This window comes from Neolamprologus brichardi, chromosome 6 (assembly GCF_056152115.1).
Source record: "Neolamprologus brichardi isolate AB-2024 chromosome 6, ASM5615211v1, whole genome shotgun sequence".
NCBI classification, from domain to species: domain Eukaryota; kingdom Metazoa; phylum Chordata; class Actinopteri; order Cichliformes; family Cichlidae; genus Neolamprologus; species Neolamprologus brichardi.
This window is the reverse complement of record NC_142109.1, coordinates 22188550-22204182: the sequence shown is the minus strand read 5'-3', so window position 1 is coordinate 22204182 and position 15633 is coordinate 22188550. Positions and strand designations below refer to the sequence as shown.

The 15633-nt window shown below is 37.6% G+C and overlaps 1 protein-coding gene across 2 annotated transcripts; it reads left to right on the top strand.

Annotated features, from left to right (window-relative positions):
* The first annotated feature begins 821 nt into the window (after positions 1-821).
* zgc:174863 (CD276 antigen homolog) lies at positions 822-9980 on the top strand. Of its 2 annotated transcripts, XM_087841850.1 has the most exons (9): positions 822-920; positions 4490-4564; positions 4656-5009; positions 5404-5718; positions 6609-6719; positions 7278-7310; positions 7993-8037; positions 8157-8204; positions 8354-9980. In XM_087841850.1, exons 2-8 carry the CDS (start codon positions 4501-4503, stop codon positions 8201-8203), a joined length of 969 nt encoding a protein of 322 aa, XP_087697976.1. In that variant the 5' UTR covers positions 822-920; positions 4490-4500; the 3' UTR covers position 8204; positions 8354-9980. The 2 variants fall into 2 exon arrangements, with proteins under 2 accessions (XP_087697976.1, XP_087697977.1); XM_087841851.1 differs by lacking the exon at positions 7278-7310.
* The last annotated feature ends 5653 nt before the right edge of the window (positions 9981-15633 follow it).

Here is a 15633-nt window from a genome sequence, read left to right as displayed (position 1 = left end):
CAACATGTACTGTGACATAGTGAAGCAGAGCATGATCCCCTCCCACAGGACAGTATTCCAACATGATATAACAACCCCAAACACATTTCCAAAAAGACCAGTGCCTTGCTAAATAAACTGAGGGTAAAGGTACTTGACTGGCCAAGCATGTCTCCACACTTAAAGCCTATTGAGCATCTGTGGGGCATCCTCAAATGGAACATGGAGGAGCGCAAGGCCTCTAACATCCACCTGCACAATGATGCCATCATGAAGGAGTGGAAGAGGATTTCAGTGGCACCTTGTGACGCTCTAGTGAACTCCATGCCCAACAAAGTTAAGGCAGTGTTGGAAAATAATGGTGGCCACACAAAATATTGACACTTTGGGCACAGTTTGGACATTTTAACTTAAGGGTGTACTCACTTTTTCTGCCAGCAGTTTAGACATTAATGGCTGTATGTTGAGGTATTTTAAGGTGACATCAAAGTTACTCAAAAAATGTAAAGGCTGTACTCACTTCTGTAAGATAATGTAATTTCATTAACTGACCAGAACAATATCTCAGATGTTTAACTAACTTGATGCTATAATCTAAATAAAAAGTGTTCTGTAATTATCTTTTTCATCTAGGCCTGTACAAAAAACATGAATGAAAAAGCTTTCATTTTGCTAAAATGCCCAAATTCGAACATTTTTCTGTGGATTGAAGCTAATCCAGTGCTAATGCCTCCTGTTAACGTTGCTGACAATACATTAGAATTCTTTATTGAACAAAAGAAATGTCTGCTGCTTGTAAAACAAGAGGCGACGGAAAGCCAGTGGGTTGTCCTGTGTTTTTTCTGACTCAGAATGAAAGTGAAAGTTAAAAACCTCCGGGTCAGTTAAGGCTGTACAACCCAGTCCAGGCATCACATCTCCGGTGAAGAGGAGCGTGTAATGTAAGTTGAACTTGATCGATCATTTGCGGTCATTTATATTCGTGCCGTATAAATAGGCCTTTACGACTTATATGTCTCCTCGATGTATAACAGATGCAGGCAACCGAAACCTACGGGTTTGTGTATTACGCTCAGTCGACGTGGAGAAACGCGGCCGACCGAGTCTCTGTCTCTGACTCGGAGGTCTTGTGATAAACTCTTGTGTGAAAATCTCCTTATAATTGTAATATAATATACATATAAATTATAAAGCTGTTTTGTTGGTTTCGTATGTGGTGTGTGCGCGCGTGACCTGTTCTTTCTGAGAACAGCGACACCAGCAACAGTTTGTTGACCGTGACTTATGTCCGTGACCCTGTCCTGTGAATGTGGACACATATACATATATAAGTGTGTGTGTGTGTGTGTGTGTGAGAGAGAGAGAGAGAGAGAGAAAGAGAATATTTACAGGTAACGTGTTCAAAGTTCAAAGTTCCAGTTTGTAAGGATTATTCGCTGGTTTGTTGTCGCTGTTCTCAGGTTACATTCAAATTCTCTATGCAAACAAACTGGCGTCTGTCCCACGATAGTGCTTCTGTCTGTGCATTAGGAGTTTTTTTTGTGGATCAAGCTTAGTTAGTGTAGTACCCCTGTGAACAGCCAGAGAACAGTGTGGTCTGTTTCTGACTGTGTGCGTGTGTCCAAAGGAACTGCAGTGCGGTTTTGAGCCAGAAGCTGCAGTCCAGTTTAATCAGCGCCTATAAACCACTAAATGTGCCTCTCATTACTCATGTAAGGGAAATGCTTCTTTTTGTGCTGTGATCATGAATCATGAAACTGTGACGGCAGTAAATACACACAGTGAGACAGAGTCATAATGTGCTGACCTGGAGTGAGAGTTAGACTATACCTGCGCGCTAAATATAAGTCTAAGTACATATATGTCTGTGAGAGAGAAGCTGCCCGCCAGCTGCAGAACGAGGTTGTGGGTTGACAGTTGACACAAACATTGGGCTAACATTAGTGTGTGGACGTGTTGTCTCGGTCACAGGTCCATGGAAAAAATAGTTGAATGAAATCCAAAAACTCTGTGTTGATCATTTGTTGTTGCCTGTTGCCTTTCTTCATGTCATCTCCCTGCTCTCACCCCCCACAATTTCTCTTGGTCTGTTCTGTAACTTATCTAGCTACAAGAGGCAAAACAAGCCAAAAAGAACGGAAACAACTGGCAACGTGAGGGGCCCTTAATAATAGACTGACACAGCAGTGTCAATACAGATATCGTACAAACGGGCCAGACTCTCAGGGCAGTATTGTCTTAAGGAAAGGAAAGACAATAAGCGCACACATCAGGAGGTCGATGGGTAAAAACAATATTTCTGTATCTCGCATTCTGTGACCTCGGGCTTCGTGACATTTTGCAAACTTCATTTTGACCTGTTGTCTCAGTTGCATGAACAGGATGTGGAGAAGTTAATTAATGCTCATCTGGAGCCTGCAGATGTCTCCCAGCTGCACTCAAGAAATTCTTACTCTGCTGCACAGCCATAACTGCTTTCAAAATTAAAAAAGCATTTCTGTACAAAACTGTAATGCATTGCACTTGAATTTTGTGAAGTGTATATGACGTAGGTTAATCTAGGATGCATACAGGAAAAAACAGAACATAAACTAAAAAAACATAGGCAAACCAAGGAGCAGTGACGGCAGCTGAGCTGACACCTCTATAACTTGCGATCCATGACGCTAACACTTTGGAGGGAAGAAAACCACAGAAAATGACACATCGATTTATATTATTTTGCTCTTTTAGTTGCAGTGGTCATAATATGTGGCACAGTTTCAGCTGAAATAAAAAGAAAAACTAACTGGACACTTTCTCTTTCAGTATGACTCCTCATTTATAGACCCATTAAAAAATGCAACCCACCGAACGGGCCGCAGAAAATAAATGAATGGGCATTATATCAAAATTATATTTGCAAACCATTTAAATGCCACATTTGAAAGAGGGAGATGAAACGGCACAATAGTTGGCACAAGGGTTACAAGTTTGAATCCATCAGCTGACTGTGGATTTGCATGTTTTCTATGCTTGTGCCGGTTCTCTCCGGGTACTCCAGCTTCCTCCAACAATCCAAAGTCATTTATGTTTGATTAGCCCTGCAATAGATTGGTGACATGTCCAGGGTCTGCCCATCACTCATCTAGTGTCAGAAGTGGATGTTAAATCTAAGATCATTTGCATCCTATTTTTTTAAAAAATGGGTCAATATAAGACTGGAGAAGTTTTTGATGTTAAAAATTTGCCTGGTAAAAGTCATGCAAAGTAAATATCAGGAGTGTGGTGCACCACACAGAAAGTCTTTAGAAAAACAAGTTGTTTTTGTCTATAAAATTGCAAAGAATTCTCAATTTTGTTAACTGCTGTCACAATATTGTTAAAACATCGAGAAGGCTGAAAACCAGTGCAGAAATCTGAAACTGCATTTACAACAGAGGAAACTCTGTAGTCACTCTATGTTCAGCTACAAAAACATGTGGCACTGAGCCTATTTTTCAGTAAATTCCCAGTTCCCATGGAGCCATTTATGTAAAAATACATGAATTAATGGGTGCTTTATAATATCCTATGCAGGAAGAAAAGTTTAGTTTTCAGTTTATAAATTGAGATGACATACCAATTTAGCTTTCTTTTCAACAACAAATAAATGTCTATGTATTTTTTATCATTTTTGTTTTGTTGGTTATAATCTGGGTAGCTTAAAGTTTTAAGGAGCTAGGAGTGTTTAATATAAAAATAAAACTGACAAATGAGCTAATTTTGCAGAAAAGTCTTTTTACAAAGTGTCAGTTTTTTAGGATTGATAAGTAACAGCTTGGTAATAAAATTAATTTAACTACTTTACGCCAATGTAAACACTAAGCTAGGCACATCTTCCCAGTCGTGATAAAACTGTGGACACATCCACCTCCTGTCGCTGCATTTACATAACCTATGGTGACCTTTTTTTCATTCTCACAGCCAGCGTAGAGTGTGGCTCCTGTGAACAAAAGTGAAAACACATGTGATACATGTCGCATAAAGAAAGAAACCAAGCATGACCAACCACACTGAGTGGGCGCAAAAGCTTTATATGGTTAGAAAGACTGTTTTTCCTTTTGGAAGGAAGCTGGATAATTGTTTAGAAATTGTTCAGTCAGTGATTCGTCCTTCTGTCCTTCTGTCCTTTGCCCACTAACAAAACCTACATAGTAACATGCCAGTGAAAATGAATGACTTCAAACAAGCAGACACTATGCCCTACAGACTATTCAGTGCTATGCATTTCTCTACTGTTGAGTTCAGTCATCATTCTCTAAATGAACAATGATAATACATGGGCAGGAGGGAAACATTTTCAATGTTTTTTTTTTGCTTGTAAAAATTGCAGACTCCTGTTTTCTGTTTTTGTACAGGTATTTCCCCCAGAAATACTTTTGCATCTTCTCAGGACTTACACCTAAATGTGCTTTGCATCTCACATTTTGATTCATAGAAGCAGGTCCCTGTGAGTTAAAACAGCTGTCAATTTTAACTGTCCTTTCAGGTAAAAAAAACATGGCCTCCAGTGGAATTATTGTATTCATTTGCACTGTCCTCTGCATCAATGCAGTTAAGAGTGGTAAGTTTATTCATAATCTGAGAACTTTAAGCATAGTATGGTGTTTGGTACTCATGTGACCTCAAATCTAATTCTGCTTTCTTTTCTACAGGATTTGTGAAAGTGGAATGCAAAACTGAAAATGTGGGACAATATGGCCAACATTCACTGCTGGAGTGTGTCGTCAAAACATCAACAGATGTAACTGATCCAACTATTCGTGTGGTTGCTTGGAAAAAACTGACCTCTCCAGAAGATGAAGGTGATCTCCTGTTGGGTTTTGAGAGAGGGAAATTGGACCAGCCGAAGCAAGGCTACAGGTTTGCTGAACAATCGTGGGACGAGAAGAACATGAATGTATCTCTGCTCATCACCAACACTACAGTGGCAGACGATGGAGATTACAGGTGCATGGTGATCACAGACAGTGGTGATGACAAAATGGTCACCACCCTTAAAGTCCAAGGTAAAACTGAAACATTTGACAGTGTTTTAGCAGAGACAAATTATATTTTTAAATCAAGAATGTTTTTAAATGTTATAAGCAAAGCAGATTGTCTAGAGTTCTGGGGACTTTCCAGGCCAATCAGATTGGTATTTCCCTTGAGCAACTTCAGGCCTGTCTGTCTTTAACCTATTAACTTTCAGTTTCATTGTGACAGCAAAGACATCTAGAAATACCAGTTGTACAAGTACTTGCAGCCATTTACTTAAGCAACTTGCACTGTTTGACTTGTAACTTCTTATGGCACGTGAACTATTGTGATTATCACATCTTAAGATACTTTAAGGAAGTCATTTTATTTGACATCGGTGCAATGTTCAGCTCAGTGATTGTGCTTTCCATTTCGTCTCTGCAGCCAGATACAGTGTCCCAACTGTACACTCCATCCCTAAGAAAATTGTCCAAAATAAAGAAAGTACCCTGATCTGTGAGTCTCACGGAGGCTACCCAAAGGGAACACTTCGCTGGTTTGATGAAGAGAATCATGAGTGGACAGGAAGCTCTAAAATGGAGGTGACACAGTCAGACGATGGTTTGTTTCAACTCACAAGCAGACTGTCTTTGTTGGGAGGATCCACTTTCCTGAAGTATATCTGCGCTGTGTTCAATGCCAGTGGTGGCAAAGAGGATAATATCACATTTGAAATCATCAAACATGACCCATTTACAGGTATATTTTATTACACACCATTATGTTCCAAACATGTTTCCTTTAAGCCTGCTGGAAATATCCTACTGCTCACCGTACTGTTCAGTAATTTCCACCAAAGTGTAATCCAAGAGCAGGCTGTACTTTAAATTTGAAAAAACAAAAACAAAAACAAAACCCAAAGATGTCAGAGTTACATAAATATGCCTTCATCCAGTGCCACAGTTAAACATTTTATTGTTTGTGCATATTTTGAGATTTTGTGTGGGCTTAATTTCGAAAGTGTGTAGGAGATGTTTACATATTTAAAAACCATGTTGTAAATGTCAAACCATGGGAAAAAAGAAGCTCCACAGAGTAATTAGCACAAATAGAGTTTTGATTTATATTTAGATGATTTAATGGATAAATTAAGTTTTTATGTTTTATCTATAACAAAAAAGAAAGACTGTCTGTGCTGTAGGTCTTTTAATACACTCTTCAGTAATAAACCAGTTGCAACACGTTTCATACCAAAACATTCAAGACTTAAAACCGGGTGGTGAGTACAGATTACATGGGTCAATCTGTCGTTTGTCATGGAAAATATAACTCAGAGATTAAATTTGAAAATGTAAAGTTATCAACAGGTTTTCTTGGCAACAATCCAGGGGCACTCAGATCATTATGTATGTTGCTGCAATGATGCAAATATTACTCTCCATCTTGTTCTTGTTTACTCTCTGTTTCTGCAAGTGTTGTGTTTTAATACGAAGCAAATGTGCAATTTGTACTGACACCAGTGTCTTTTAACGAGAAAGTGAATGTAAGGATGAATGAATGTAATATCATGCACTGTACTGTACTGTATGTTTATTCATTTTAAAGATGAACTCACTTCATATTTTTTTTCAAACTTTTCATTTGTTCAGATTGGAACAAACGGTCACCTGAGACCTCTAAAATAGTTGCTCCTTTGGTGGTCATTGGCTCGCTGATCGTAGGGTTGCTGTGTGCGCTGTTATACAGAAGACGATCTCAACGTAAGTAATTGTTTTCTTTTTTGTTAAAATTAACTAATGAACTGTTTCTTATTAAGTTAATAGACTTTTGTAATTAATTACAAATATGATATGGAGAATTGCATTTAAATATCAAGAATTATTGTTTTATGCTCCATCAATAAAATGCTAAGCAAAAGCAAATCACTCCCTGACTGAGATGCAGACCATGTGCCATATAGAGCTTTTATGCAATTACGGATGTGCTTTACATTAGTTTGACTAGATTCAGAAACTAATTGAAGTTTTTAATGCGATATTTGTGCTCCAGTATTCTTAATGTAGTGTGAGAGTTCATTACCTGCCTCCTGTAAGCAATACAAGCTGAAAGGAAAAACCATGCAGTTTGATGCTAAAGGGAAGTGGTAAAACCTGTAACACCTGACTCGAGGCCATGTAATTCAGGATGGAAAAATACACTCCCATCATTGTTGTGCTGGTTTAAACGCGCCTGAAGTTCAAACAGCAGTCTTCAAACAGATGAAATACAGCGAAAGATATCAGCAGGAAGAACTCACTTCTGTGACATTTTTTTGACAGAGGCTCGGAGGAACTCTACAGCACCCCTTATGGGTACGTCCATTTTTGGACATAATATTACTGCTCTTGTGTTTCTCCTTTCTAACTTGCTATAAAGGATGAACACTTGCTGTGTCTTTAGAGATTTGGAGAGGTTCTAGTTATATTTCTATCTGCTTTTTAATCTACCTCAATCTGAGGCCTGCTGAAATATTAAAAAGTGCTGTTTGATGTTTTTTTTTTTAGTTTATTTGTCTATAGAAATATGTTTTCTAAGTCTTTTGTTTGATTTGATAGTTTGGACAAAGTTATTTCAGCTGTAAATATTTGGACTATTTTTGAGATAAAAATGGCTACGTTCTCCACAGAAGGTTCCAACAAAACATTTAACAAAAACTTTTGGATTAAGGTTCACAAATTCACTTGAATCATGTGCTGATCATTAAACAATCATCCATATTGTTACTGGACTGAATAACCATCAGTTTCCTCTCACTTGTCCCACTAAACTACATTATTACACTGAACATCCATTCCCTTCCTTTTAATTTTTTATTTATTTATTTTTTTGCTTTGGTCACATTACGTCTGTTTCACATACTTACTGCTGGGTTTCCCTCTATGCTTGCATGGCATGAACTTGTTTAACATGGTTATGGTTTTATCTATCATTAACTACCATGTCATTCATTGTAAAACACTGTAAAATCTAATACAGTGTCATCATTTTTTCTAGGTGGTCGTGGTGCAGTTCCTACAGCTGAACAAGATCTTGAGGAAGGTACGTAAATCACATCAATCTAATTGTCTGTGTTTAACTAATAACACTTTTTGTTATTACAGCTTTAATTATCACTCTGTGAGATTTCATTCAGATTTTGATGTTAAATCTTTTGGCAGGTAATAACTCTCATGAAGATGAACCAATCAATCAAGACCAGTCATGAGGTAAGAAGAACTCAAAATCTCTACTTGGACTTCGCTTCTGTGTTTACAGGCAGGCATATATCAATTTATAGATAAGGGGTAAGAACATAAAGTATCAAAAGTCTAAACACTCACTCTCTAATGCTCTCTCTCTCTCTCTCTCTCTGCAGGAGGCACCTTGTACCAGATGAATATACTGTAATAATTTACTGCCAAGACTCCCTTGTTTGCTAACTGCAGTCTGTCTCTGTACTTTCCTTTTGTGTAACCAGGAATAACCTATATTACTGTGATTTAGCAGACAAGCTGTAAGATCTTTATTCACACAAGCTCTGTATTTAAGCAGGTCTTGAGGTTAAACCAACATCCTCGCTGAATCAAGCCAAGATCAACTATAAGAGAGGGGGATGTTACAGGCCAAGGGACTTTAAAACAAGGCTCAAAGTGGAACATTACCAAGATGTTTCATAAGAGTTGTTTGCTTGTGGAAATGTTTATACATAAATAATACAACTTTATTGAGTCCACGTAGAAACTGTAGCCTTTGGCAGACAATCAGGAGCAGCATTTCTTCCTCGTCTCATGTTTTGTCAGGGTTGTAAGGGGAATAATAAATCATGTTTTGGGGATAGCGGCAAGTTTTTATATCTTTCTGTATGAACAGTATATATATACGTGTGTGTGTCTGTGTGTGTTAAGTGGCTCTAACTGAGGTTAGCTGACCTGATCTTTTCTACTGATCCATGTAATTCAGTAATTTGTCTGAGAAGTGTAAATGTGCCAAAAGTTAGCAACAACTATTCTTACTGTTAGCAAATCCCATCAAAAATAAAAAATCACCACTGTGCTCGTACAGTTCCAAAGTTTTCCAAGTGTAAGCTATATAAATATATTGTTTTATAAAATATATTAATGTCACATAGACAATGAGATGAGATATGTAGGACCGTTTGGCACTGAATTGCTGAAAACACTGGATGTTTGTCAGAGCATCATTTCACTACCTGGAATGTTGTTCTGACAAACTCTTAACTGTTATTATTTCACAAGGAACAGTTGTTTTTTCCCCTAGGATTTGTTGCTATTTTATAAGTGTTTTTGTTCAGGAGTTTGCTTTTTTGTGTGTTTTTTCTAATTGTCGTATCTCTTTAAGTTTAAGTCATACTCCTCTTAACTCACTGGGAACAGTTTGACGTAGGAAATTTCATATCCTTTTTCTCACCACTGGTAATTTCATGTCACATGATTAGCACCTGTCACTTGTGAAATATGTGGTATGTGGTCTCTAAAAGCCAAATGCACTATATTGTTTTAGTTTGAGCTGTGACTCTGCTTATGCAACTTTTGTCAAGTTCACTGTGAAATCAATCCATGCAAACTCTGTTGGTAAAAGTTTGATTTCATTCTATTCTTCAGATAAGAGCTTGTACAAAAAGTCTTATCAGGAAGTCTGGTACAGTACTGAGATTAATCATTCACCAACAAGTCAATAATTTGCCATCAATTTTTTATGATGAAAAAAACACGAGCTTAACAATAAAGCAATCCTAATTTAAGCTCTACTTTCAACTTTGAATCAGAATAAACACTTACTACCAAAAATGCTAAAGAATCGCCTGTAAAGTTTTGTATATACTGTGTTTTTAAATCTGTGAATTTATACTCCAGTTTAGGTGTAGATAAACCTTGCTCTGATCTGTTAAGTACAAATAAAGTTTAAGTTTCTTTACAGTTCGCTTTATTTGAACGACATCTGTTCATTATTGTTTTGTAACATGATTAAAAGTTCTAAAAGGATTCTGTGTGATGACCGATATTTGGGATGATTTTTTGCTGACTCTTAGACTGTATTTACTAGTTCCTGTTCATGTTGCACACATTTCTAGATAAAATAATGTCACTTTCTTGTTTATTCCTTAAATTTCAAAAGAACATACATATAGACATGTGATCTAGCATGAACCGTCAATTATTGCCCCAGCAACAAAAACATCTCTGGTCTCCACTTTAAAGATAAAAACTTCTTTCTGCTGCTCCCTGAACCACTATAGTTGGTGGCTTTGCATGTTTGACTTGGCACTGTTTTTAACAGATGCTTGTCTGTAACCCTTCCATTTATCTGGACTTGGGAAAAGCACCAGGCGTACACAAGCCATTGATAGTCTGTGCGGGTTTGTGTGGGTGTTACAAAGATGCATTCAAGATTATCTTGTTTGCAATCTGTTTCTGTTCAGATAAGATCACGCTGGTTATGTTTTTTTTACTTCTCACATACTTTGTACATAGTACTTTGAACAAGCCTTTCTCTTTACAGTTTATGCTCTCTTTCCTGCAAATGCCCACTGAGCATGCACTTCTCCCTTAATATTACTGTGTAGATTAGGAAGCAGTGGTTAAATATTTAGACATGTACTTAAGTTCATGTTTTTGTACTCAAAAAGCATTTGTTTTGTTTTTACAATTTTTTAACGCTTGAGGCTTGATTAAATGATCATCTGGCTGACGAATAAAAAAATGTGCTTAAACGTGTTAAATGTCCACAATGCAAAGTAAAAGCTGACAGCTTACTAAACAAGGTGGTTTTTATTTCACTTCCCCTCCTTGCTATAGTGTTATGTTACATTTATAAATACTGGAAACACAAAGAGCTGCAGATAAAAGGGAAATCACTCACAGATGTACCATTGGTATACAAACACTTTTCTGATCACGTTTTGATAAAGCACTGAACTCCAGGTGGTAGCCATTTTCAGCAGTGGCATTGATAAAGACAAAGCTTCTTTTCACATAAACTACTCTTTCCTTTCTAAATGATCTTAGAATCACAATATACATGTTTGACCAAGTAGAAGTCAACTTTAAAAGTATGAAATTAATTTAAAAATGTAAAAAAAACAAAAAAACAAAAAAACAACAACAACAACAACAAAAACAAAAACCCTAACTTTAAATACATTTTTTAAACAATGCTGGGTGTGTGAGTGTAGCACTGCAAGTAATGCAGTACTGCTTTGTTTCAGTCACATCTCCTGGATGGACTTTTTGGTCCTTGCTGGTTACTCAATTCTGTGGCACCCCAAAATCTTGCTGCTCATGGTGGCTAAAATCAAAATTTGTCTTTGTATTTGTATTTTGTTGCTTTATTTTGGACAAGTTAAAATAATACAACAAGAAAGAAAGAAAGAAAGAAAGAAAGAAAGAAAGAAAGAAAGAATAATAATAAAAAAACAAGGTAAACAGCAAAAAAATCATAATAAATAACATCTCTAAAACGGAGTAATCAAAAGCATAGAAGCATAAACTTGCTTAAACCCCCCCCCCCCCCCCCCCCCTTCCTACTATTTGTACTAATAATCATCATTTTTTCTTCCTGCATCTTATCATAAGTACAAATATATGTATATGCACATGGTGTGTAGATAGTGAGTGAGAGCACCTGGTCAACGCCCTAAATCCTCACCTGTACTTTGCAAAAAACACATTTTCTTTCCTGCTTTTTAAACAGACATGCTGGGACATTGCTTAAGTTCCTCACTCAGTCTGTTTCACAGCTTCACTCCACATACAGAGATGCAAAAACATGTTGTACAAACACAGGAATGTTTTAAATTTAATTCCCTTCTCAAGTTTTATCCTCCATCCCTTTAAAAAAACAGTTTTAGGATGTTGTCGAGAAGTACTCAGTTTATTCTTTTATAATAATAATAATAATGCATACTCTATTAATCTCGTAGGAAATTGCTTAGTCCTCTGCATTTAACCCATTCACTCAGTGAAGCAGTGGGCAGCTATCAATCCAGCACCGGGGGAGCAGAGTGTAAAGACGGTACACCCCTCAGGGTAGTTTCATTTTGTTTGGAACTTTTCTGATCTGGAATGATAAGATGCAGATGTTTGTTAGTGAGTCTCAGATCCCTTCTGACCTTGTTGACAATTTTCACATGAATGTCATTACAATCAGCGGAAGTTTTGTATTTACACTTTTTTACGATGTCAGTTATTTCTTTTCCCTCCACTGCTGTTAGAAACATTGAGTTAGGATTCCTATCAATGCAAAATAATTGTTAAAGTCCGTCAGCAATATTGTCCCTAATGGTGGCATTATCAATAAAATATTCAGGACAAGTTTGTATATTTTGGTGTGACCTTGACCTGATTTTCATCACAATTAAATCAGGTGCTATTTAATCAATAATCACACAAAATGTGAAAATGATATATTGAAAACTGTGGACATAAGACTGCTAACAAGCAAGCAAACAGACAGACAATCAGACAAAGAAACAAACAGAACCATTGACCATCTCCGTCCCTTTGACGGGAGAAAAAGCTTAAATTTTGACTCTGAAATGTATCCAGTAGCTAAAGTTTTCAAGTTGAAAATCTGTTTCCTGTGATGGAAATGAAAGTCAAGTTGGGCATTTTTCAAAACAACAAACTTCATTTGGACATCATATTTATATCAAAACAAAATTATATTTTTTAAAAAAATATTTTACCTGCCACTTTCTCCCCTACACTGCTGTCTGTCACATCACCAGCACATTGAAACAAACAACCATTCAAACCTGTGGTCATTTTAGAATCACCAGTTAACCGAACCCGATGCATATCTTTGAACACCTATAGGCAGAGTGAAGACGTGCAGTCTTTACATAGAAAAGCCCAGATGGCTGGTTTATTCAAACCCAGGAAACTCTTGCTGTAAGGCCACAGTAAAAGACACCAACTTGCCACTCTTTTTGTCAAAGAAAAAAAAAGTTTATCTCTTTCTAAGCAAACCAAAAGTTTTCCCTGAGGAAAACTCTGAGTCCTACTCTAACATTCATCCGAAGGTGGAACCGTTGTACTGCCAAAAAGCTCTGAAACAAGGAAATGACGGAGGAGCTCAGCAGGAACATTGACAGAGAAAACAAGAAGGAGAGAGGAAGGAGATGACAATAGACCTGATGTGCATGGAAAAACCACACTTACATTAAATGGGGTTATAAAAATATCTTACCATTATAACATAAAAAGCTCTGGCTGTTTAATTTTCCATTTAACTGAAAGTACTTTTGGGTATTTAGTGAAACAAGTTGTGTCATCCAACTTCTGTGGGGTTTGTAACTAATTATCCCAGCAAAAATGTCCTTAACAGAGTGGGGCAGAGGCCAGTGAGCTGATACACTACTTTGTAACATGGTTTTATTTGTTCGGCTGATATTGCTACACTTTTAAGCTAAATCATTAATGTTCCCAGTGTGTTTGTTCACCAGCATGTGGGCGTGAAAATGGTTTCCTGTATCAAGCTTCTCTGAGTAAACAATCTGCAATACAATAAGTAGCAATAATAACAGCAGAGTTGAAGCAACACAAACAGCACTGACAGAAGTGTGTTGCCAACAGATTTTTGGACTTTTGTACACAGCACATGTTCATACAGCCTGCTGTATTCTTTAATACTTTCATAAATACTTTGAGAAGTAGAGCTCTCCGGTGCAGAGGTAACCATGTGTAACCACGAAGCCAAAACCATTCGTTTAAACATTGATTAGTGTCACAGGTAAAACATGTATTGTCTGGTTTAAAAAACTCCCATGAGGTCTTTCAGACTTTGCAAAGTCTCACGTCTCTAAATCAGTTTTCTTATGGCAGGTACCTGAAAAAACGTCCAAACATTCTTACATTCCTACTTCATGTCTTATCGTTGGGACCTGTCTGTGAAAGCTATCTGAAGTGTGATAAGGCCTTGTTTTTCCTGAAGTCACATGACAAGGAAGATTTGAAAAGACAAGCAAACATAAGATAAGCTTACCTGTATTTTTAGACAAGCATGGATAGCAAGTTCAAAAGCTTGAGATCTAATAGGTCTGACAGACCTTTTATGAACGCTCCAAGCAAAGCCTGAGTATTGCTCAAGTTTCCACGGTAAGACGTCTACCATGAAATGTGTCATCATATGTATTTCAGAGTAACTGATGTAACACTTTATGTTGTAAGGCAAGCGACTGGTGTACTTATGAAGAAATATACAAGCGTCCTCAACTTAAACTCAGCTGTTTTTTGGTCACTCTGTGGTAGCAGTATCAGTTACTTGTTAAAAGATCCACCAGAGAGGGTTGTCCTTTTTTCTCCCTTATACATGAAACAAGTCAAGCTGTGGAAAGGAGCCTGAGTTTATTATCAGTCAAAAGATTATCAGGTTGGTAGATGTATTGTGGGGTTATCTGGGGAAAAGGTAGCAAATTTTAAATAGGTGCAATAAATAACCTACAAGCGGTCATCTGGAAACTTAGCACGGCAACTTGACCTGATATGACTTCAGGGAAGTCTATTGTTAAGCTATGACATTGTTTCCCGTTCCATCAGCTGTAACTCACTGTAGTGTCTTTGTTATGGTGAAGACTAGCAGAAAATATGAGACCTGTGAGAAAAATGTTAAACCTTTCAACAATGTTTGTAGGTATTATTTAACCAGACATGACATTACACACTGTTGAATTGTGACCTCTCACAGTTTTACATAGATAAGATCATGTGTGCTCCGAGACAGTACAATATTTACAAGCCACAAACATGTTTGTCTGAACAGCACCTCTTAGAGGTAAAATTTCAAAGGCAAGATTTCTTCAGCTTCCTCAAAGTCTCCAGTCCTCAGGCTGATTTCATTTTTGGAGTTTTTGCACGAGCATAACTGAGAAAAACTGAGCCATGTTTGCTTAGTATAGTTAGCATGCAGCTCCAATATTTCAATTCAAATCAATTTTATTTTATTATTAACGTCAAATTGCAATAGTTGCCTCAAGGCGTTTTATATTGTAAGGCAATATTACAAAAAACCCAAAACAACCAACATTCAGATGACCCCTCTTGTGAGCAAGCACTTTGGCGACAGTGGGAAGGAAAAACTCCCTTTCAACAGGAAGAAACCTCAACTTTAACAGGCAGAATGAAGCTCAAGGAGGGGTGGCCATCTGCCACGACCAGTTGGGTGTGATGGGATGAAAACAAGACAAAGGCACACTGTGGAAGAGAACCAGGGATTAATAATTGTCACGGTCTGCCGGGCCAAGCCGTGTGGTGATTATTTAGGACCCGGAAGCGGCAGCTCTGGTGCAGGTGAGTATTTATTTACAAAAGTAAATACAACAGAAATGGCGCGGGTGAAGCTGTAACAGAAAACCTAAACTGTGCAAACTAACAAAACAAACCAGAACAAAGATGCAGGGAGGTCCGGGGAAAATATACACAGAGAGATGGATGGAGAAACGCAGGGAGACCGGGTGGAAACAACACAGACGAACCAGCAGCGACTAAGACAGAAGACACGACTTAAAAACACTCAGAGAACACAGGGAGATTACACACAGATGGGGGACACAGCTGGGAGTGATTAACGTGACGAGACTAGGGAGGCAAACTGAAAACACTCACATAAGACGCAGACCTTCACAATAAAACAGGAAAC

What these genes read in the sequence shown, in the direction of transcription:
- zgc:174863 (XM_087841850.1), top strand. Translation starts at nt 4,501, where the DNA reads ATGGCCTCCAGTGGAATTATTGTATTCATTTGCACTGTCCTCTGCATC. An exon ending in CATCAATGCAGTTAAGAGTG is followed by an intron (nt 4,565 to 4,655) that starts GTAAGTTTATTC and finishes TCTTTTCTACAG; the next exon opens with GATTTGTGAAAGTGGAATGC. An exon ending in CTCTACAGCACCCCTTATGG is followed by an intron (nt 7,311 to 7,992) that starts GTACGTCCATTT and finishes CATTTTTTCTAG; the next exon opens with GTGGTCGTGGTGCAGTTCCT.